This window comes from Herpailurus yagouaroundi, unplaced genomic scaffold (genome assembly GCF_014898765.1).
Source record: "Herpailurus yagouaroundi ecotype Mexico unplaced genomic scaffold, PumYag 77, whole genome shotgun sequence".
In the NCBI taxonomy this organism is placed as follows: Eukaryota; Metazoa; Chordata; class Mammalia; order Carnivora; family Felidae; genus Herpailurus; species Herpailurus yagouaroundi.
This window is the reverse complement of record NW_024412388.1, coordinates 93,728,185-93,753,537: the sequence shown is the minus strand read 5'-3', so window position 1 is coordinate 93,753,537 and position 25,353 is coordinate 93,728,185. Positions and strand designations below refer to the sequence as shown.

General features: G+C 35.9%; 1 protein-coding gene across 10 annotated transcripts in view; it reads left to right on the top strand.

The window, feature by feature from the left end:
• The window catches only part of WDR47 (WD repeat domain 47), a 69,431-nt gene that overhangs the window by 11,981 nt on the left and 32,097 nt on the right, over positions 1-25,353 (top strand). For 3 of the 10 annotated variants that reach the window (XM_040471183.1, XM_040471187.1, XM_040471185.1), the window contains exons 2-7: positions 3,159-3,206; positions 6,382-6,548; positions 8,751-8,834; positions 13,468-13,573; positions 16,005-16,807; positions 21,886-22,012. In XM_040471183.1, the coding sequence (XP_040327117.1) occupies positions 6,391-6,548; positions 8,751-8,834; positions 13,468-13,573; positions 16,005-16,807; positions 21,886-22,012 (1,278 nt within the window). In that variant the 5' untranslated portion in view covers positions 3,159-3,206; positions 6,382-6,390. Of the gene's footprint in view, positions 1-3,158; positions 3,207-6,381; positions 6,549-8,750; positions 8,835-13,467; positions 13,574-14,457; positions 14,544-16,004; positions 16,808-21,885; positions 22,013-25,353 lie in introns of those variants that run through there. The other 7 variants (XM_040471189.1, XM_040471192.1, XM_040471188.1 and 4 more) reach the window with 5 other exon arrangements.

The window sequence follows — 25,353 nt, the reverse complement described above, 5'->3', positions numbered from 1 at the left end:
TTTCTCTGCCCCTCCCCTGCTCATGCTCTGTCTCTCTCTCAAAAATAAATAAACATTAAAAACATTTTTTTATAGATAAGAATTTATGTTGTCAAAGTCTTTTTCAAAAAGTTTGTCCCAGTTTACATTTTTAACACAATGTGTGAAAGGGCATTTACCCACACTCTTGCCAAAACTAGGTATTATCAGGTAGGCCAAAATTAGTAGGCCATAAATGGTGTCTTGTTTTAGTATCACTAGTGAGGTTAAACATCTTTTCATAAATTTTTGGTCTCTTTTGTAGTTCTGTGAAATGTCTGTGTAGTCTTTGCTCATTGTTCAACTGGAATTTGGGAGGGGGGTATTGATTTGAAGATGCTATCTATTTGTTCTCATTGGTAACCATTTAACCGTTTATGTGTGTTGTGTTTATTCCTGATTTGTCCTTTGTCTCTTGTTTATGACAACTTCTATTAAATGGAAGGTTTACAGTTTACATTTTTAGTACCAGATTTGACCATTTTTTCCTTTACATTTTCTGGGTTACAAGACTTAATTATACAGTCTGAGTCAAAACTAGTTTTGCTTATCTTGTAAATTTTTAGTTCTTTAGCAATTAAATATGTTTTTTAAATTTTTGTTAGTTTCAATATGGAAAGAACACACATACTTTAATCTCATAAAGAAAGATTGAAATAATATTTGAATCAGATCTGAGAAGAAGTCTTGTCTTATAAAAAATTTACAAATCATTCTGAAATATTACTTCTTTACATACCTAATGAATATATTATATTCATTTTATTACTAATACCTTTCATTTACTTGCAATTAGAATTTTCAAGTAATTTGCAATTGGAAATTCTTACTTATATTTCATATTATTATTTAAATTTTTTGAATAGGTAATATTTGTACATAGTACAAAATTCAAAAGGTATAAAAAGGTGTGTAATGGAAAGTCTTACCATTTCTATAACTATCCAGATTTCCTTTAAGACCCTTTAAGAACCATTTTTATCAATTTTTTGTGTCTTTTTTCCCCAGAGATATTTTCTGCAGATACACAACATATAGTTTATGTTAATTGAATTCTTTTCTTTTTATAGCTATATTAAGCAACACCTGCTTAAAGATAATTTGGTCTTTAAGCCAAAATTATTCACAGTTCCAGAAAGTAAATTAGAATAATTGATGAATAGAAGAACAGCTGTCAACAATAAGAAGGGACACATGCTGTATCCATGTTATAAACATTAGTTGATTAGCAGACATGACAGAGCTTTGCAGTTAGAAGGGCTTTTGTTTGCTTGCTTATATGATTTAAAACAAATCTATTTTCTTTTTTATTAAACTGACCTTATATGTTAGAGACTTCTAATTATCCAAGACTTTATATTTCCCCCTAAGAATATATGTATATCAATAACAAGAAGTATATTGAAATGTGACTTAAAGCATATTATAAAACTTAAAGGGAAATCCTAGAAATTGCCCAAACTAACCCTCTTATTCTATTTTTAATATATTTTTTATATTTTTAAAACAATTTTTAATGTTTTACTTTTGAGAGAGAGAGAGTGGGAGAGAGACACAGAGAGAAGGGGACAGAACATCCGAATTGGGCTCTACCCTGAAAGCAGCAAGCTCGATGCCAGGCTTGAACTCACCAACCACGAGAGCCAAAGTTGGACACTCAACCGACAGAGCCATCCAGGCGCCCCTATTTTTAAAGATTATTTATTTTGAGAGAGAGAGAGAGAAACAGAGAGAGAGGTAGGGAGAGAGGGAGAGAGAGAACCGCAAGCAGGCTCTGCACTGTTAGTGTGGAGCCTGATGAGCAGCTTGAACCCATGAGCTGCGAGATCATGACCTGAGCTGAAGCTGGATGCTTAACTGACTGAGCCACCCAGGTGCCCCTAACCCTCTTATTCTATGTATGAAGAATTGAGGCCCATAGATGTTAAGTGACTTGCAACATCACATTTATAATTCTGAAGGACCAGACATTTACAGTTAACTGACCTGGCAGCAACGTAAGTTTTTAGAATGCTATTTTATTAAATTTATTGCTCTATTTTTTTAAAGGAAAAGGTGCAATAGTTTTATGTTACAGTTTGGTATTAAAAGGTGTTACAGTTTGGTATTAAAAGGGTTCATGTACTTCATTTTCTTATCTGCATTTTTGTCTGTAAACAGGAATCTTAAGGCAATGTAATTCATTGTTACATGCTCTGTAATACTTGGAAGATTAAAGAGGGTAGTTTTTATTGTGTGGGATGGAGTTGGAGATTAATGAAACTTTTCTTCAGCATTCTTTTCTTGACTATAAAATTTATAATGGCTGTACCTTGATTCCCTCAATCTTGTACTTGTGAGTCATTCTTAGTTTTGTGCATTTTTCTTCCTTTCTAATCTGTATTACAAGTGAGTAAAGAAACATTTCAAATGTTCCTCATTGCAAAGGAACATTTAAATCCTATCTATTTATATTTGATTAGAAAGTTACCACTGATATTTTTTCATAAAACTTTTTCCATATCCATGTATAGAAATATACATAGAGGTCAATATATTTCTGTTGACATTCTTTTTTTTCTTGTTAACATTTTATCTTTAATATTAGATTTCTAAAAATAATTTTATTTCTTGCCCCTTAATATAGTCTTCTAGTCTTGTTTGACTAAGATAGGAATCAGTATGAGTATAGAGACAGCATCTGGAATTTAGTTTCTGTAGATATTAATTGTGTCTAAGTACTAAAATATTAACTACCTTCCTGCTGGTGTCCAGATATACTTATTATTAAAGAAAACATTTCTTTATCTCACCTAGTCCAGGATTGGATATAAGTAAAAAGTTCTTTTTTTTCTTTTAAGCTTATTTATTTATTTTGAGAGACAGCGCACAAGAGAGGGGCAGAAAGAGAGAATCCACAGCAGTCTCTGCACCAGTAGCATGGAGCCAGATGTGGGGCTCAAACTCACAAACTGTGAGATCATTACCTGAGCCCAAACCAAGAGTTGGACACTTAACTGAGCCACCTAGACTCCCCAAGTAAAAACTTATTTTTTTTAAATACATAGAGATGTTTTTGTGATTTTTTTTTTATAGGTAAGTGTGTCATTTATTATGGAAATACAGAAACATTCTGATTTTTTTTTTCATTTTGTTTTCAGTTTTCAGCAGAATACACTTTATTGTTGGCTCTACATAAATTCTGCCTGGTGAGTAATTGTTCACATGCACCATGCGCTGGCATATCTAACCTACAGTATTGTCAGAGCTGACTTTGGCTTAAATAGGTTAAAGGGCCAGAGTTCTGTCCTTTTGAATGATTTTTAGAATAATTGCAAACAAAATCATCTACTCCTTACCTTTTAAGAAGCATTTCTTCATTGATTTTTGCACCTTAAGTTAATTCAAGTAAACTTTATTGTACACTTATGTACTGTACATCTCATTTAAAAGATAATTTTAGTTGTTTCTAAGCTAGTTAACTCTTACTGTTTTATATCTTCCCTGAGAAGGGAGGATGAAACATTTATTATTGAATTCTACTCTTCTGAATTAGAGAAAAATTCTGCTTGGTAGTGATTAATAGCTTAAGGAGATTAAGAATGTGAATTATGTTTTTATGTGTTATCTTTAAAAGTTATATTTATAATAATGTATTTAATTTCTAAATTATATAGCTGGGATTTGGGGAGCCTCTACAAACGTTTCAGTAACACAGAGTGGTTAGAAAAGAATAACGAAGATATAGTCATTAAGCATGTGCCTATGTTATATATGCTATCTAGCAACAGTGAATCTTATAAGAATTAAAATTCTGGGTTGAGTGGTTAAAATAGTATACTTTTCTGCTAGGAATTTCACAGTATAGAATTAAAGCTTGTCTTTTAAAAACACTGAACAATTCTCCGTTAGTTAGTATACATTTTTTTGTATTTATTCAAAGTTTAAATGTAAAGTCAGTATAAAAATATGTATTTGTAAGAATTTATTTCTTCTCTTAGACTTTATTAATCAGAAATGATGGTGGCATTGAACTTGTAGTTATGATTTATTTTATTTCTTTAATGTTCATTTATTGATTTTGAGAGAGAGTGCGCATGAGCACAATTTGGGGAGGAGCAGAGAGAGAGGGGAGAGAGAAAATCCCAAGCAGGTTCCGCACTGTCAGCACAGAGCCCGATGTGGGGCTCAATCTCACCAATTGAGAGATCATGACCTGAGCCAAAATCAAGAGTCAGGTGCTTAACTGACTGAGCTACCCAGGCACCCCATAACGTGGAATTCATAGTAACTCTAGAGTTCTCCCATATTGAGGCTGAATGTAAAATAAATTGAGGCCTATAAAATGTTCGATATCATTGGGTATATTCAACAACAATAGAAAATTGCATCTCAATTCTGCACCAAGTTGTATGGTTGGTACATAGTGATATAAGTGAAGTACCCACTAAAAAATTAAAAGATGGAGGGGGCAATTTTTTTTCTGATAATTAAATTAATAAAAGCCATTCTTTTGCTAGTAAAAATTATATGAAGATTTGGGGAATGCTAAAACCACTAACCCTTGTGCTCTAGGAGTAATCTTAGGCACCTCTGAAATGTAATTAAAATTTAGTGAGCAGAAATATCACTAATTTTACTGTATCCTTTTTTGGACAAAATCTGTGAACAGGAGGATGGTTACTTCAAAAGAGAGCAAAGAGAAACCCAAAGCATGCAGACTGGTCAGCTGCCCTTTTGAGAAAGAGATTGGTGATCTGTTTGTTTCTTGAGGCAAGCATGTCCTTATTGTGGTGATGGATGTAGGAGATTAGCCTGATGTAGGAGATTAGCTTAATTTGATGTCATTAAATATTTGAGTCATATGATATCTTCCCATGTTCTGTCCCTTGTTTACCCTGCCACCTTCTCTACCTAAAAGAGAAAATCTACTCATCTGATATGAGCATTTTAGTCTGCTGGACATTTACAGTTCTCATTATAAAGAAATAAATTGACAAGATAATAAACAAATTGGAAAAAAATTAACACGTTTGCATACATATGTGTGTTTGTTTCTGTGAACTTGGTTAAAGTTAGTTGGTCCTGTGAGAAAGATGTGCTTACAATAGTCTGCTTCATTGATGATGCGTGATGATGTGTCTTTGCAGCTAGTCCCTTTAGCATCGTAGTCTTTTGTACTGCTGTTAGCCTTAACATTTGAAAATTCCAACAGCTTAGGCCATTTAACTTGTGTGATCTCATCTGTGAAATGATCTTCAGAATTCCTCCTAGTTCTAAATCTTTATGAATTCATAACCTATGTGCTCAATTGTATCACTGCAAACTTGTAGGTAAAAGTTAGAAGAGATTGTAGAAAACTGAAATATCTTTGTTCATGTTTAGGTTGATATGAGTTAAAGTTGTACTTTTTAATCAGCCTTGTTTTGTTTGACTCCAAAGTACAAGATATAATAGTTTGTGTTGCTATAGACTATAAGCTTCTTAAGGACAAGGCCAGTGTCTCCTAAGTAGAACAGTGCCTATCACAGAGAAAAAGCTGCTTATTGAATGAGTGTATGCCTACGGCAAGGTATTTAGGACATGGCTAAACATGGTTATTAATGACTTTTAAAATGTTCTTTTTTATGACAGATTTTAAAAATGTGTAAGAATAGAATAATATTGTCTCAGTCCATTTGGGTTGCTCTAACAGAATACCGTAGACAGGGTGGCTTATAAATAGCAGAAATTTATTGCTCACAGCTTTGGAAGCTGGAAATCTAAGATCAGAATGTTCACATGATCAGGTTCTGATGAGGACTCTCTTTCTGGTTGCAGACTACTGACTTCTCAATGTATTCTTACAAGGTGGAAGGGTTGAGCTGTCTTTCTGGGGCCTCTTGAAGGACACTAATCCCCTGAAGGACAGAGCCTTCAAGATCTAATCACCTCTCAAAGGCTCTACCTCCTAATTCTGTCAATATGAAGATTAGGATTTCAACAGATTAATTTTGGGAGGACACAAGTGTTCAGACCATAGCAAATATAAGTGAATCTCCCTCCATTTACCCATTACCCCACTTCAATAGTCATTATTCTTGTTTCATCTTTACCTCTTCCAATCCCCTCTTGTATTATTTTGAAACAAGTCACAGACTTTATATCATTTAATTTGTAGTATTACAGTGTGTATCTCTCAAAGATAAGGACTTAAAAAAATTATAGCCATAACCTTTATTCCATCTTAAAGAATGACTGGTTTTGATAAATATTAAGTTAATTTCAAAATACCTATACTAAATATTTCCAAGAAACCTATTATGTATAGTTTCCAGACAGTTAATAACACTTAGAAATAAAATAATAGGACTAATTTTTGTTTTTGTTCTGTTTAATATTTAGGCTATCAACATGACGGCTGAAGAAACAGTGAATGTAAAAGAGGTTGAAATTATTAAACTAATTTTAGACTTCTTGAATTCAAAGAAACTTCACATTAGTATGTTAGCCCTCGAGAAGGAAAGTGGAGTCATAAACGGCTTATTTTCAGATGATATGCTTTTTCTGAGGTATGATTTCGTTAGTTTTATAAGGTTTGTAGCTCCTTCAAAGAAGTGTTAAGTATTAATGAAATAATATGTGTATTTCAGGTGGGATATTTATAATCGTGAAAAGGCCATATAATTTGTAAAAATAATGTTTGTTTTTATAATAGAACATTTACAAAGTCATGTTTTCTATAGAATCTTTTCAATAGTAAGATCAAGAAGTCCATTAAAAAAACTAGAGTCACAACTCCATTGTGGTTGTGGCATCATCATGAAAAATTCTTGATTTAAAAAATAAGAGACTCCAGAAGGATAAAAAAAAAATTCTGAAATACCATCTTTTTGGCCATAGAAATGAATATAGATGTATTCATTATAGAAAATATAGAAAAGGAAAAGAGAAAAATACCCGTCACCCAGACACACTACATGCTGATGATTTTCTGTGCATATTAAAAAAAAAAAAAAAAAGCAATTCTGTTACATTCTATTAGAAGGATAACTTAGTATCCTTCTTTATCCATTAACATTATAAGGATTCTCTGTGTTACAAATTTATACTTAAAATTTTTTGATTTAATTGATTTCCTAATGGTTCCCCAATTTTAAACAAATTATTTCCAATTTATCTTAAATGAATGCTCTATTGAACATCTTTTATACATAGGACTTTTTCTGTATCTTGAATTATTTCCTTAGAACAAGATTCTTGGAATTGCAGAGCAAAAGAGAATTAACATATTTGCCAAATGGGAAGCTAAATATATCCTAACTTGAATTAGATGGAAAAAGAAAAACCCAGATTTCCAGACAGAAATGCACTCTCTGCTTATGTGATACTGAATATCCTTGATGAAGAGTACAGATTCTTGGACATGTGGCATTTTGTGACTTGGAAAGCTTTAAAAAATGAAGCATTCCTAAGTCACGAAAAAGGAACTTAAAAAAAAAAAAAACTTCAATGTATTAAGAGTTTATTTAAACTCCTTGAACTTCCTTGTATTTGGTGTTATGAATGTCATTTAGCCCAGGGGAGCTTAGTCAATATTCTCAGGAACCAATACCGAGGCCATTCCGGCCCTGTCTTTCAAGCATTGCTACTCCTGGAATTTAGCAGTGGCTCTCAAATATCCCCCCTCCAAGAACCAGCTGGGTTTCTGATGAAGTTTTACTGGTCTGAGGTAAAATGCAAAGAATTGTAGAATAGTTAAGTTTTTCATTAAACTAAATGTATTCATCTTAAAGGACTAACCTTTGAAATTCTGCCCTTTCTTTTTAAATATTAAAATGCCTCTTTGTAAAATGATTATGATATGTTATGATTGCTTCTTACTAATATTCCTTATTTGCAGGCTTAAAAGTTGACAATCTTATTTAGATCCTCCTGCCCATCCCTTTTTAAATGATATTGTTCTAAAAATCCAGAAGTAGGGAAATTGCTATTATAAAAGAAGAACAGCAGTAAAAATGCCTTATAACTTTTGGAAATTCCCATAGACCACTAAAGTGGAATAAAACCTGATCTTATTCCTTGCTGTTTTTATTCTCAGAGTATACATTTTAGTGTTATATGCCTGAGAGATGTAGAAATCACAGTTGAAAGCAGGATTTCTCAACCTCAGCAATAGTAACATTTTGGGCCAGATAATTCTTTGTTCTTTGGGGCTGTGGGGGTTTTCCTGTGCATTGTAGGATGTTTAGCAACATCTCTTACCTATACTCAGTTGATGTCAGTAGCACCCCCAAATTGTGACAACCAAAATGTCTCCAAACATTGCCAGATGTGTTGGGGACAAAATCACCCCCAATTAAGAACCTCTGATTTGGTGAGTCTGAAATATAGCCATACATTGGCCCCTAAATAATACAGAAGAGCTTTAAAACTGTAAGATGAGTAGGAAAATAAAGGAACGTTTAGACTTAGCCCAGTGTTTTTATATAGGTGAAAAAAACCCCACATATATATTAGAATGAGAAGTGGATGCAGATTCACAAATTCTTCTCATATAGGATATGTTGTTACAAATAAGTTGTGAAAAATTTACTTTAGTATAGTGGTTGAGGATGTTAACCTCATTACAGACTTCAGACTGAAGTTTTAATGCTTCATTTATTCTGCTTATCATTTATTCTTATCATTTATTCTGCTTTTATTCATTCTTATTCTGCTTTTAATTAGTATAACCCAAATTTGATAACATGCATGTGTTTTTCTTTATATAGGCAGCTAATCCTTGATGGTCAATGGGATGAAGTTCTTCAGTTTATACAGCCTCTAGAATGTATGGAAAAATTCGACAAAAAAAGGTAAGATTTCATCAAAAATTTTTATTGTCTTATCACTGGTATAGGCATAGCAAAACAAAATAGTAAACAAAAATTTAAAAACAAGACTGTTAGCTTTCCTAGAAAATAGTATACTCAATACCATTGAGTTGGAGCACTTCTAGAGGACAAGTTGTATGTACTTCAGTTGGTTGAAAATCTGATTTATAAACCTACCTTTTTTGACAGTGTATACAAAAAGTCACAAGGGCCATATCTGAGACAGTTGTTTCTTCATAATTTATTTATTTTGAGAAAGAGAGCATGAGCTGGGGAGGGGCAGAGCGAGAGAGGGAGAGGAGACTCCCAAGTAGGCTCCCATATCATAATTGAGAGATCACAACCTGAGCTGATACAAGAGTCCCAACAGAGCTCAAGCAAGTGAGCCACCCATATGCCCCAATAATATGAAGATTTGAAAGATGTCATTCTATTGTCTCCTCGCCTCCATTATTTTCTGATGAACACTTAGCTGTGTTTGTGTCCGGATTCTCTTGTATGGTTGTTGTTGTTGTTGTTGTTTTTGTTTTCTTTTTTAGTTGCCTTCAAGATCTTTTTTTTTTATTGAGGTGTATATATATGTGTGTGTATGTGTGTGTGTGTGTGTGTGTATTTTTTTATGTTCTTTTTTTTTTTATTTTTGAGAGAGAGAGACAGTGCATGAGTGGGGGGAGGGGCAGAGAGAGGAGACACAGGATCCAAAGCAGACTCCACGCTCTGTGCTGATAGCACAAACTCATGAACTGTGAGATCATACCCTGAGCTGAAGTTGGCGCTTAACCAACAGAGCCACCCAGGTGCCCCTGTATATATATTTTTTTCAATGTTCATTTATTTTTGAGAGAGAGAGACAGAGCATGAGTGGGGGAGGGGCAGAGAGAGAGAGGGAGACACAGAATCTGAAGCAGGCTCCAGGCTCTGAGCTGTCAGCTCAGAGCCGGATGTGGGGCTTGAATTCACAGACTGCGAGATCATGACCTGAGCCAAATTCGGACACTTAACCGACTGAACCACCGAGGCGCCCCTATTGAGGTATATTTAACATATAAATAACATTATATTAGTTTCAGATGTACAATACAGGGATTGGATATTTGTATATATTGTAAAATTGTGATCACAGTAAGTCTAGTTAACGTTCATCCCCATACATAGTTATAAACACTTTTTTGTGATGACAGTTTTTGCTTTTTTAATTTTTTTTAAACATTTTTATTTTTGAGACAGAGAGAGACAGAGCATGAACGGGGGAGGGTCAGAGAAAGAGGGAGACAGAGGATCTGAAACAGGCTCCAGGCTCTGAGCTGTCAGCACAAAGTCCGACGCGGGGCTCGAACTCACAGACCACGAGATCATGATCTGAGCTGAAGTCGGACGCGTGACTGACTGAGCCACCCAGGCGCCCCTTGTGATGACAAATTTTAAGGTCTCTCTTAGCAATTTTCACATGTGCAAAACAGTATTATTAACTATATAATGTACACCATGCTGTACATTACATTTCCATGACTTACTTTATAACTGGAAGTTTATATCTTGGGACCCACTTTACCCAGTCTGCCTACCCTTCCAACTCCTGCCTCTGGCAACAAGATTTTATCATTTGCTTTTAGCAGTTTGATTATGATGTGCTTAAGTGTGGTTTCTTTGTATTTTTCCTGCTTCGGGTTTGCTGTACTTTTTGGATCTGTAAGTTTATCTTTTTCATCAATTTTGGGAAGTTTTTGGCCATTACTTCTTCAAATATTTTTTTTAGCCCTCTTCTCTTCTCCTTCTGGGACTCTATGCAGTATTAGATAACTGATATTGTCCCACAGGACTGAGGTGCTATTCATTTTTTTAAAACTATTTTTGTGTGTGGATTGTGAGGGAGACACAGAATCTGAAGCAGGCTCCAGGCTCTGAGCTGTCAGCACAGAGCCCGACGCGGAGCTTGAACTCACAGACTTTGAGATCATGACCTGAGCCGAAGTTGGACACTCAACTGAGTGAGACACCCAGGCGCCCTTTTATTCTTTTAAACATATCTAGTCACTTTTAAAATATGGGGCACCTGGATGGTTCAGTAGGTTGAGTGTCTGACTTCGGCTTAAGTCATGATCTCACAGTTCATGAATTCGAGCCTTGCATTGGGCTTTGTGCTGACAGCTCGGAGCCTGGAGCCTGCTTTGGATGCTGTGTCTCCCTCTTTCTCTGCCCTGTTCCCGCTCACACTCTGTCTCTCTCTTAAAAATAATAAACATTAAAAAAAATTTTTTAGTGTATTCTGCACATTGTGGATTCATTGCTGAGGCTCTGGATTCTGTTATCTGCCTTTGAAAAGTGTTGACTTTTGTTCATGAGGTAGTTAACTTGGTTACACTCCCACTTAGTGGATGCCAGCGGAGATCTTTGTCAGTTAATTAGCCTTCCATCTGTTGCTTTCCCTGGGCTCCTTGGAGTCTACCTTGCATCTTCACAGTTTCAGGGACAGCCAAAGATTTTATCTGACTTTGTACAGTAGATTTTGGTGTATTTTTCATTATGGCTTCCTTTGTGTTTGGATGTCCTCCTGCTTTTCAGCTACTCTTGCAGTACCAAACTTTTTGCTGACTTTTTAAGAAAGTGAAACTGTAGCTTTCTACTTGAGTTTTAGCTCACATTGTGTTGACTGGAGAGTGCCCCCAGCTGGAAGACCTTATACCCTTGAATCTCACTCCAAAGGTGTTTTATCCCTGCCCCCACCCCCCCACCCTCCCCACCCCCGCAAACTTCCCCCCCACCCCCGTCGCCAAAGATTGACTTCCCTCTAGTTGTACCAGCTTTTTGTTGTTCTTCATTGCTTTCAAATAGTTACTTTTAAAATTTTATCTACGGTTTATCATTTTATCTGTAGAAAGGTTAGCCAGATAACAAGTGACTCTACCATCAATGGAAGTACAACCTTATATTGTTTTTTGATCATCTGTTCATACCACTGGTGCTATTTGATACCTGTTTGCTTTTGCACATTCTTCATTTATTGGAATAGTATTCCTTTCACCATCTCCTACCTTTATACAGCACACACCTGATCATCTTCTGAGAGTCAGCTCTTATAAAACTTGCCTTATACTTTCCACCCCTTCTGATAGAATTGTTTTCACATTCCTTTGAGACTTTGCTGAAACAGTGTACATATTTCATACAGCTTATTAGATGACCCTCTTTTTGAAGGCAAGTATTTTGCTTTATTGGACATACATTTGCTACGGTAACAATGGTTGAAAGAATGACTAAAGTTTCATTTTCTTTCAGTCCTTAAAAATAATTTTTCTTTAAGGTGCTTAAAGCATCCAGAATTTTTTATTCTTAGGCAAGTCAAGTAGACCTCTCCCTGAAAAATCTCTGTTAAAAAGCTTTAAAGTTTATGATTATTTTATGACTTCAGAAATGTTCATTTCTTCCTACTCTTTCAGCCTGATTTTTATTAGACTTTTCTCATGTTTGAAAAGAAAAAAGGACATATTTTGAATAAAATGCAAAATAATAAAACAAAACATAATAAAACAAGACATTTTGAATGTAAAGGATTTTGATTTCATATTAGATTATAATTTTCATCTTTCATAAAACTTGGCTTTTGGTTAGAATTAATATTGGAAATCGAAATCCTTCGAGTACTAAATTGTATTTACTTACTGAGATTATTTTAATTGTGGCTCCAATGTGATAAGCTTTTAAGAATTTTAAGAATTTTGGGGCGCCTGGGTGACTCAGTTGGTTAAGCTTCAGCTTAGGTCATCTTGCAGTCTGTGGGTTCAAGTCCCACATTGGGCTCTGTGCTGACAGCTCAGAGCCTGGAGCCTGCTCCAGATTCTGTCTCTCTCTCTCTCTCTACCTCTCCCCCACTCATGCTCTGTCTCCATCTCTCAAAAAAATGAACAAATGTTAAAACAAAATTTTAAAAAAATAGTAATTTAAGAATTTTAAGAATTTTTTAAAAGTTTATTTATTTTTGAGAGAGAGAGAGCAGGGGAGGGGCAGAGGGAGAGAGAGAATCCCAAGCAGTCTCCGCACTGTCAGTGCGGAGCCTGACATAGAACTCAGACTCATGAATTGCGAGATCATGACCTAGGCCAAAATCAAGAGTCAGATGCTCCAAGTGCCCCAAATTTTAAGAATTTTTTGAAAGCAGGGCCATCTGGGTGGCTCAGTTCATTATGTATCCAACTTCGGCTCAGGTCATGATTTGTTAGTTCAAGCCCCACCTTGAGTTCTCTGCTGTCAGCACAGACCCCACTTTGGATCCTCTGTCCTCCTCTCTCTCTGCCCCTCCCCAGCTTGCCTCTGTGTGTGTGTGTGTGTGTGTGTGTGTGTGTGTGTGTGTGTACACACACTTGCTCTCTCAAAAATAAACATTAAAAAAATAATTTTTTGAAAGCAAAGGTGGTTATAGTAACTTATAAGGGCATTTGATTTATGAGACATTGGAAAATTAATTTTTCTTAAAAATCTTTTTTTAGAGGAATAATTAGCCCTTTAAGACAAACTTGGTCTGTTTTGCTCTAAGAACCTGGGTTTCATTTCTAATCTTTGACTTTGTCGTAACTCGGCTTTTTAATCATTTTAATGTTTTGTATTTTGTTTTTCACAGGTTTCGTTATATTATCCTGAAGCAGAAGTTTTTAGAAGCCTTGTGTGTTAATAATGCAATGTCAGCAGAAGATGAGCCCCAGCATGTAAGATTTTTATTCCTGAAGGTTTGCGCTATAGTCTTGTTTCAGTCATAAGTATTTTATTTACTAAAACAAAAGATTAGTATCATGAGTTTTCAAAGTTTTTATGAGCTGGGATGGAATAAGATCTATTCTTTTGCAGCTGGAGTACTTTCAATCTATAATGCTTTTGAACTTGTTCCAAGATTTAGACACAGACGATAAATGAATGGCTGGCTGGTTGGAGAGTGTGTGCTTTTCCTGTTTAAGGTGATTTAGATTACAGTAGATGTTTGACTTGAAGATTCTACATCATTGCTTGTTTTTTTATTCCAGAAGTGGATTATGTTTACTTCCTCGTTTTGTTTTTTTAGTATTTACATTGATCCAGAAGTGTTTTTTTTTTCCCTCCAAGTTTTTATTTAAATTCCAGTTAGTTAACTTACAGTGTAATATTAGTTTCAGGTATAGAATCCAGTGATTAATCGCTTACATACAATACCCCAATGATCAGTACAACAACAGAGGTGGTTTTTGATAAAATATGTGTGTCTTTATGACAATTCAAATTTAAGGATACTAAGGGTTTTTTTGATTAGAGAGTTATTTTTAAAGCTTTAATTATAGTATTGTTATATCCCAAACCAAGGAAACTTATTAAGTGCCAGTAAGTAAGTGTTCATTGAAATAAACTCAAAAGATATTACAATGAGAACTTTCATATATAGTAAGAGAAATGTTTGCCAGACAGTAATGGTTATTTTATTTATTAATTTTTGAAATTTATTAATGTTTATTTTTGAGAGAGAGTGACAGAACATGAGTGGGGGCGGGGGGGAGAGAGACACACACACAGAAATCTGAAACAGGCTCCACGCTCTGAGCTGTCAGCACAGAGCCTGATGCAGGGCTCAAACTCCAGCTGTTAGGTCATGACCTGAGCTGAAGTCGGATGCTTAACCCACTGAGTCACCCAGTCGCCCCCACAGTGACACTTAAATTTGAAAAGAACACTGTAAGTCAAAAGACTTAATTTTTACTTTGTCTTTGTCATTAACCAACTGAATTACTTTAGTTAAATCTGCTCCCTAACTTTTCCCATATGTAAGCTAAAGAAAGGTGAATTCCATAAACTCTGAGATTCCTTACATCATTAAAAGCTTATGATTTAAGATAATATTCAGTATACAAATTACTGTAATTTTTCTCTCAGCTAAGCTTTCTTTGTTCTGTCTTCATACTAGGTTTTTTGTTTTGTTTTGTTTTCTTTTGTCTTTGAGAGAGAGAGAGAGAGCATGAGTCAGGGAGGGACAAAGGATGGGGGCGGAGAGAGAATATTAAGCAGGCTCCACACCTGTCATGGAGCCCAACGTGGGACTCAATCTCATGACCATGAGATCATGACCTAAGCTAAAATCAAGAGTCAAACATTTAACTGACTGAGTCACCCAGGCACCCCACATACTATTTTTGTAGCAAATGAACTGTAAACTGTAGAGTTCCCCGCCCTCCCCCACCACCCCAGTTTGCTTTCTTTCCCCACACAAATTTCTCCTACAGCAAGTTTAAGAATGACTCTTTTTGCTTTTTGGGTAAGCTGGAGTGATAGCAAGCTTCATAAACCATTGAATATTGGCATGCTTCAGTTTTCATTTCTAGAGTGCTCAATTATTCTTGACCTTAAAAAAGTATACATTTGAGAATGATAGTCCAAAGCCTGAACTAGAACAATATTTAAAAAAAATGTTTACTTATTTATTTTGAGAGAGAAAGAGTGCTAGTGGAGGAGGGGCAGAGAGAGAGAGAGAGAGAATCCGCTGACAGCACGGAGCCTGACTCAGGGCTCCATCCCACGAACTGTGAGATCGTGACCTGAGCTGAAACCAAGAGTATGTGCTTAACTGACTGAGCCACCCAGCACCCAGGCATCCCTAGAACACTATTTTTTTTTATATCTTTTTTTTAATGTTTACTTATTTTTGAGAGAGAGAGAGGGAGCACAAGTGGGGGAAGGGCAGAGAGAGAGAAAGGGAGACACAGAATCTGAAGCAGGCTCCAGGCCTGGGAGACACAGGGTCGAACCCACAAACTGTGAGATCATTACCTGAGTTGAAGTCGGACGCTTAACTGACTGAGCCACCCAGGTGCCCCGAACACTATTCTTATAGTAAGAGTTTAATTTGCTAAGTAACCAAATTATTTCATATTTTTATTTTAATAGTGAAAAAACATTTTAGCTCCTGACTTTAGAGTTGTTACATAGCCTGCAAATTATATGAGTACTCTGTGACACTAGAGTTTATCCTTTTGCAATTAAAGTTTATGAAAGCTTATAAAATATTTGATTAAATATTTTTTAAAACATTTTATAAAATATTTTATAAAACATTTGATTAAATGTATTTGATTAAAATACTCTTGTTTTCATATCTCACAGCATCTTTCTTTGTAGTGATCACTTATATTTTTCTTACAGCTGGAATTTACCATGCAAGAAGCTGTGCAATGTTTGCATGCCCTAGAAGAGTACTGTCCTTCTAAGGATGATTACAGCAAGCTCTGTTTACTTTTGACTTTGCCTCGTCTGACCAATCATGCTGAATTTAAGGACTGGAATCCAAGCACTGCACGAGTTCACTGTTTTGAAGAGGCTTGTGTCATGGTTGCAGAATTCATCCCTGCTGATAGGAAGCTAAGTGAGGCTGGGTTTAAAGCAAGTAACAATCGTTTATTTCAGCTTGTAATGAAGGGCCTACTTTATGAATGCTGTGTAGAATTTTGTCAAAGTAAAGCAACTGGAGAAGAAATTACAGAAAGTGAAGTACTTCTTGGCATTGACCTTTTATGTGGTAATGGTTGTGATGACTTGGATCTGAGTTTATTGTCATGGCTTCAGAATCTCCCATCTTCTGTCTTCTCTTGTGCTTTTGAACAGAAAATGCTTAATATTCATGTTGACAAACTTCTGAAACCTACAAAAGCTGCATACGCTGATCTTTTGACTCCTCTTATCAGCAAACTTTCTCCCTATCCATCGTCTCCAATGAGAAGGCCTCAATCAGCTGATGCCTATATGACCCGCTCTCTGAATCCTGCTTTAGATGGCCTCACTTGTGGCCTAACCAGTCATGATAAGAGAATCTCAGACCTTGGAAACAAAACGTCTCCAATGTCACACTCCTTTGCTAACTTTCATTATCCAGGGGTACAAAACCTCAGTAGAAGTCTCATGCTTGAGAATACAGAATGTCACAGTATTTATGAAGAATCCCCTGAACGGTAAGTATTTCCTCATAAAAATTAGAAATTATTCAGCGTGTGAGATTGTGTGTGTGTGTTTAATGTTCAAGTCCATGGGGCGCCTGGGTGGCGCAGTCGGTTAAGCGTCCGACTTCAGCCAGGTCACGATCTCACGGTCCGTGAGTTCGAGCCCCGCGTCAGGCTCTGCGCTGATGGCTCAGAGCCTGGAGCCTGTTTCGGATTCTGTGTCTCCCTCTCTCTCTGCCCCTCCCCCATTCATGCTCTGTCTCTCTCTGTCCCAAAAAAAATAAATAAACGTTGAAAAAAAAAAATTAAAAAAAAAAAAATGTTCAAGTCCCTTTAGTTGAAAGTTAGTCCTTAAACTTTATAAAGCATTTCTAAAATAAATTTTGATACTTAAAATTATCAATGAGAATCTTTATTTTTATATCCTGTATTATTATTTTGCTTATTATTAAGGCAGTGGATGTGCATTGAAGACATTTTGGAAAATACAGGAGAGTATAAATATGAGAATTAAAATCCCATGTAATCTCACACTTCGATGATGTCTTTTTTCTGTGAATACATTTTTAAAGATTGGGAATGTACTATATATATTCACATAATTTGCTTTTTAAAATTTGATCTTGAATACTTTCTCGTATTTTTAAACATTTATTGGGATAAATGATTAATGATGTATGCAGTATTCCACTGTATGACTGTATCATAATTTTACCTAATTCCTCATCATAGGATAGCAGATTATTTCCACTTTTTTCTCCTATATGAATAGTACTGAATAGTAAATAGTATTGAATGTGTGTGTGTAAAAATCTCTGATTATTTCCACTCTGATTATTTTTTCTAGTAACTCTTTTTTTTTTTTTAAGTTTATTTATTTAGTTTGAGAGAGAGCAAATAGGAAGGGGCAGAGAGAGAGGGAGAGAGAAAGAATCCCAAGCAGGCTCCACAGTGTCAGTGCAGAGCCCGATGCAGGGCTCAAACTCACGAACTATGAGATATGACCTGAGCTTGAGTCAGATGCTTAACCGACTCAGCCACCCAAGCATCCCTCTAGTAACTCTTAATATACATGAAGGAAATAAGGGTTAAAGCCAGCACTCAGTTTTTCTTTCAAACTTGGCATGAAATAATAATTTCCTGGTTAGCGGTTCTTTATTTCAAGAGTTAGAAAAGTTCTTCCCTCACTTTCTAGGAAAACCACTGGGACATATGGCTGGTTTCCTATACTCAGAGTTGATACTATGAAGTATGATACTATGAGTAGGGAAGAGGCAGAGAGAGAGGAAGAAAGAGAATCTAAAGCAGGCTCTGCACTGTCAGCACACAGAGCCTGACACGGGACTCAAACTCATAAACCACGAGATCATGACCTAAGCTGAAATCAAGAGTTGGATGCTTAACTGACTGAGCTACCCAGGCACTCCAAGCGTAGGGTGACTTAAGAGTCATCTTATTGCTCTACTTGAAAGATAGAGATGTATCTAGTAATGAAAATGGATGAGTATAACTTAATATCGAAGGATCCTATTATCTAAATCCCAAAGGAATAGAGTCTTGAACATTGGTAGAGACTATCTTAAACTTTTCTTGGACTTTCCAATCTCTTTAAAGAAAATTTTCATTGTCTGGTATGTTGGGCTTCAATTCTAAGGGACTGTTGATATTCTTCTGAGGAGAACTGTTGATATTCTTCTGGGTATGTAAGATGATTGGAACTTCTTCGTCAGTATAATGTTTGGACTTGTTCACCAAAGGGATTGTCTTTCTTTTTTTCTTAATTTTTTTTTTTAATTTACATCCAAATTAGCATATAGTGCAACAATGATTTCAGGAGTAGATTCCTTAATGCCCCTTATGCATTTAGCCCATCCCCCTTCCTCTCCAGTAACCCTCTGTTTGTTCTCCATATTTATGAGTCTCTTATGCTTTGTCCCCCTCCCTGTTTTTATATTATTTTTGTTTCCCTTCCCTTATGTTCATTTGTTTTTTCTCTTAAAGTCCTCATATGAGTAAAGTCATATGATACTTGTCTTTCTCTGACTAATTTCACTTAGCATAATACCCTCTAGTTCCATCCACGTAGTTGCAAATGGCAAGATTTCATTCTATTTGATTGCCGAGTAATACTCCATTGTGTGTGTGTGTGTGTATATATATATATATATATGTGTGTGTGTATATATATATACACACACATATATATATATACACACATATATATATATATATGTGTGTATATATATATACACATATATATATATACACACCACATCTTCTTTATCCATTCATCCATCGATGGACATTTGTGTTCTTTCCATACTTTGGCTATTGTTGATAGTGGTGCTATCAACATGGGGGTGCATGTGTCCCTTCAAAACAGCACAACTGTATCCCTTGGATAAATACCTAGTAGTGCAATTGCTGGCTCGTAGGGCAGCTCTATTTTTAGTTTTTTGAGGAACCTCCATACTGTTTCCCAGAGTGGCTGTACCAGTTCGCGTTCCCCCAAAGGAATGGTCCTTCTAAAGAAAAGAGACACAAAAATCTAGCCAATTCTGACTCTACATGTGCTGTTGCCTATGTAAAGGAGCAGTAGAAATTGAGGAATGACTAAAGACAGAAAGAAGTGGAGTATAAGCTACTAGACCATTATAGAATAAGTAGAGAGGTAAAATGTGACATATTAAAATGTGAGTAATACATGTGTTACTAGCTGAGCAGTAGCATAACCAAGAAAATATCTGTCATGCCTGTGAAATTGGAAGACTTAAGAGGCAAAGCAGTGTGGAATAATGAATGGTCTTTGGAGTCAGACTTGGACTTGAGCAAGAGCTTTGCCATTTACTAGTTGTGTGACCTTGGGACCGTTATTACTTAGTCTCTCTGAGCCTAAGTGATCATCTGTATAAAATAGGGTGTTGACTTGCAAAGTGAGATAAAGTTCCTAGCAGAGTGGCAAGCATGTGCATGGTGCTTAGTAAATACAGATTTCTCCCCTTCTGAGTGTCATACTCCTGTTAAAGACAGTATGTCAAAAGGGCTGCTAATAGCATGCTATAGGTAAGCTACTGTGCTGTGAATAAAGTATAAAAATTTACTTTGGAAAAAGTTAACCTTGTTTTTAAAATTATCTTAGGTGTGGGGTACCTGGGTGGCTCAGTTAGTTAAGTGCCCAGCTCTTGATTTTGGGTCAGGTAATGATCTCACGATTTGTGAGTTTGAGCCCTGCATCCGGCTCTGTGCTTATTATAGTGTGGAGCCTGCTTGGAATATTCATTCTCTTTCTCTCTCTCTCTCCTTCTCTCTCTCTCATTCTCTCTCTCTTTCTCTCTCCCCCTCTGCCTCTTTCTCTCTCCCCTTCTGCTTCTTTCTCCCTGTCTGCCTCTCTCTCTCCCCCTCTGCCTCTGTCTCAAAATAAATAAACTTAAAAATATTTTAGGTGTAATTTAGAAATATTGGTAAGATTATTACACAATTATCTTGAAGATGCCACTTGAAGAAACCTCTTATTTGTGGTGATATACATTTGAAGTCAGTATTTGTTTAAAAATATTTTGAGTGTCTACTCTGTGCTAGTGTCATGCTGCATTCCGGGGATACAGTGATGGAATTACTATGGTGAACAAGAAGATAAAACACAAAAGAAGGGTTTATAAGAGAGTGTGGGTTTTGTAAAGATAGTTTTTCACTCAAATATAAACAAACTCCAAACAAAAAAGGAAGAAAAATCCGTTGAAAAAAATATGAGCTTTGGCTATTCAGTGTAATGGTCTCAAAATTAAATGGCAAACAAACAAACAAACAAACAAAAAACAAACAAACAAAAAAAAACCCAACCCAAAAACATCTCAGGAATGAATCAGCATTGGATTTGGAACCTGACAATCTAGATTGAAATCCTTTATTTACTGGCTATGCAATTTTAGGAAAATCACTTTATTCGTCATCTGTGAAATGAGAGTTACAACCTATTTCACAAGTTAGTGTGCAAGTTAAATGAGACAATACATATGGAAATGTATAGATTGCAAAATTAAATGTTACATTATGAAGGTCATTTTATTTTATATATAGTTAATAACTCTTATTAAATCTATCTTGTGGGCATAAAATTGGGCTTCTTATGGGCATTAGCAGGTTACGGCAGAGATTGGTCCTGAAAACTTCTTCAAGTCTTTCTCCTTCCTCTTCTGGGCGCATGTGTATATATGTATGTTGAGGTACTTATCAGTTAGAAAGCTTCTGACCAATGGTGCCTTTATGAAGATGACTATTTAGCTCCGCTTCCTGACCTCTACAACTGTAATTTGTTATGTATTACATACTCTGCCTGGAGAGGCCATTATGAAGCCCTCTCATAATCAAATTCCTTCAAGGCAGAGGTCATTTTACTTTTGTATATGTTCCCATGGTGCCTTGTGCCAACAGGTTATCTGTGTAAGTGTCTGAGGTATTCATCATTTTTGGATGATGTTAGTTATTAAAAATTTTGAACAGAATAACTACAAAAAGTAGAAATTGCTAGTGTTTAGAAGAATATTAGGAACAACCTGACAGAGATGTTAAGCTTACTAACTAGTATACATTAAAAATATTGGAAACATGTATGTTTAGCTTTTATGTTAAGTGCAAATAAACCAAAGAAAGCCTTTTAATAAACAGTTCTTAAATTTTTGTTGAAACATATTGGAGGGGAAAAATTAATGTTTGGGTAACAGAATCACACATTAAGATTCATAAAGAGAATTTAGGCATTAGGTCATCCAGCTTATTATTCAGTTCAGTTTATAGATGAAGCTGAGCCACAGAGAATGTAAGTGATTTTCCAAAGACCACAAATCTTGTTTTAGACTGGACCCCCTACCCTCCTGGCTTAATAATCCAGTGCTCTTCCATTATAGGCATATTCTATTAAAAAAAAAAAAACACCTTATATATACACTTAAGAAAGGAAAATTAAAAAATCTATTTTTGGACATTTGGTAAACATTTAGACTAAATAGTCATTGTTTTAATTAAAATTTCTCTAAAATATCTTTTCCTTCACTCCCACCTCTTCCTTTTTGTTTTTTGCACTTTTCTGGAAGAAGTGATACACCTGTTGAGGCACAGCGGCCTATAAGCAGTGAAGTCCTGGGCCAGAGTTCAGTTTCAGAAAAAGAACCTGCAAATGGAGCACAGAATCCAGGACCAGCTAAGCAAGAAAAAAATGAGGTATTATTTAATACATCTAGTGTCTTTTAGAGTTGTTCTCTTTGTAAGAAATAATAGTGTTTGCTTGAGTAAATGTAAATGGAATTTTTTAATATTTGAGAGTAGGTAAGAGAATATCGACTTATTAAGTCATTTTCTCCCTTAAGGATATATGGTATCTTTAGTTGTCATGTATTTTGGAGAATTTTTAACAGGTGAATTTATTAACAATCTAAAATACCACAGTTTACATTAATCTTACATATTTCAAGACTCAAGTAATTGAACTCACATTAAATGTGGGTAGCTTGATATGCTCTATATTTTACTAATTAGATGTAATGAACAAGAAATGACATTTAAAAAATTTTTTTATTTTTTATTTTTGAGAGAAGGAGAGACATAGAGTGAGCAGGGGAGGAGCAGAGAGAGAGGGAGACACAGAATCCGAAGCAGCCTCCAGGCTTTGGGCTGTCAGCACAGAGCCTGACACGAGGCTCAAACTCATGAACTGTGAAATCATGACCTGAGCCAAAGTCGGATGCTTAACTGACTGAACCACCCAGGCACCTCAGAAATGACATTTGTAATAGAAAATACTTTTATCCAAGTCTTTCTTTTTTAATGTTTATTTATTTTTGAACGAGAGAGACAGAGTTTGAGCAGGGGAGGGGCAGAGAGAGAGGGAGACACAGAATCCGAAGCATGCTCTAGGCTCCGAGCTATCAGCACAGAGCCCAACATGGGGCTCAAACTCATGAACTGTGAGATGATGACCTGAGCCGAAGTCGGATGCTTAACCTACTGAGCCACCCAGGCGCCATTTTTATCCAAGTCTTTAGAGTTCTAAATTATTTTTCTGTGGTGTTTTAGAAAGGAAATTGTATTATGAAGGAGATGATAAATTTTATCTTATATATTATGCCACTTAGAAGAAATGAAGAGGTAGTTTTAAACGTTCAATAAATTTTTTTGTTTTCAACCAAATATTAAGAATGAAGCAGAAAAATTATTGTTAAAAATACATATAAGGGGCACCTGTGTGCCTCAGTGGTTAAGTGTCTAACTCTTGATTTTGGCTCAGGTCATGATCTTACCGTTGGTGGGTTTGGGCCCTGTGTTGGGGTCTGTGCTCACAGTGCAGAGCCTGCTTGGGATTCATTCTCTCTCTCTCTCTCTCTCTCTCTCTCTGTCTTTCTTTCTCTGCCCCTTTCCTGATTATGCTCTCTCTTTCAAAATAAAGAAACTTAAAAATATAGGGGCACCTGAGTGGCACAGTCAGTTAAGCATCCAACTTCACCTCAGGTCATGATCTCATGGTTTGTGAGTTCAAGCCCTGTGTTGGGCCCTGTGCTGATAGCTCGGAGCCTGGAACCTGCTTCAGATTCTGTGTCTCCCTCTCTCTGTCCCTCTCCCTCTCACACACTTCTCTCTCTCAAAAATAAGTAAAGATTAAAAAAAAAATTTTTTAAGGGGCGCCTGGGTGGCTCAGTCAGTTAAGTGTCCGACTTCGGCTTAGGTTGTGATCTCAGGGTTCATGGGTTCCAGCCCCACATCAGGCTGTGTGCTGACAGCTCAGAGCCTAAAGTCTGCTTTGGATTCCGTGTCTTCCTCTCTCTCTGTCCCTCCCCCACTTGCACTCTGTTTGTCTCTCTCTCTCTTAAAAATAAACATAAAAGTTAAAAAAAGTTTTTTTTAATATATTTTAAAATATCTATAAATAAGCACCAAACAGTAGAACCCCAAAATCTATGAAGCAAACATTGGCAGAGTTGAAGGGAGAAATGATAGTTGGAGACTTCAATGCCCTACCTACTATAATGGATAAAACATCTAAACAGAAGATCCATAAGGATACAAAGTACTTGAACAACACTAGACCTAACAGACATCTGTAGAATACTCCAACAATTTTGTTGCTTTGGTGGATGCACCTTTTTAAAAAAAAATTTTTTTTTAATGTTTGTTTATTTTTGAGACAGAGACAGAATGTGAGTAGGTTAGGGACAGAGAGAGAGGGAGACAGAGAATCCAAAGCAGGCTCCAGGCTCCAAGCTTTCAGCACAGAGCCTGATGCAGGGCTTGAACCCACAAGCTGCGAGATCATGACTTGAGCTGAAGTCGGTCACTCAACCAACTGAGCCACACAGGTGCCCCAGTGCAACTTATTTTTTTTTTTACCCAGAGGTGCCTGTATCAGTCTTTTTAGAGGAAGTTGTTTTCTTAGGCCCTCAGGTCAGTGATAGTATTCCAAGTGTTTGTAACTTGTTTTGTGAATATGTGAATACTAACAATATCTGAATACAAATATGTAAATAAAGTGATACTAACAAAAAAAAGAACACTTCAACAATAGCAGAATACACATTTTTCAGGATAGACTATATATTAGGACCCAAAACAAATCTCAATACATTTTAAAAAATTGAAATCACATGAAGTGTCTTCTCTGACCATAATGGGATGAAGCTAGAAATTAATAACAGAGGGAAAATTGGAAAATTCACAAATGTGTAGAAATTAACACACTCTTAAATAACCAGTGGGTCAAAGAGGAAATCACAAGGGAAATTAGAAAATACCTAGAAACTAATAAAAATGAACAACATACCAAAGCATACAACATTCCAAATTGATGAGATACAGCAAAAGCAGTGCTCAGGGGAAATTTATGCCTGTAAATGCTTACATTAAAAAAGAAAAGGGGTGCCTGGATGGGTCAGTTGGTTAAGCATCCAACTCTTGATCTTGGCTCAGGTCATGATCTCACAGTCTATGAGATTGGGCCCTGATTTGGGCTCTGTGTTGACAGCATGGAGCCTGCTTGGGATTCTCTCTTTCCTCTCTCTCTGCCCCTCCCCTCTCAAAATAAATAAAACTTTTTTTTTTTAATGTTTTAATGTTTGTTTATTTTTGAGAGAGAGAGAGTACAAGTGAGGAAGGGGCAGAGAGAAAGGGAGACACAGAATCCAAAGCAGGCTCCAGGCTCTGAGCTGTCGACATAGAGCCCAATGTGAGCTCAAACTCATGGACTGTGAGATCATGACCTGAGCTGAAGTCAGACTGAGCCAACTTAACTGACTGAGCCACCCAGGTGCCCCATAAGTAAATAAAAATTTAAAAGAAGAAGAATAAAGTCCTCAAAGTAATAACCTAACTTTATGCCTTGAGGAACTAGAAAAAAGAAAAACAAATTTTAGCAGAAGGAAGTAATAGAGATTAGAGGGGAGATAAATAAAATAGAGAAAAGGAAAACAATAGAGAATCAATAAAATCAAAAGTTGATTCTTTGAAAAGATTAACAAAATTGACAAGCCCTTAGCTAGACTAACCAAAAAAAAAAAAAAAAAAAAAAAAAAAAG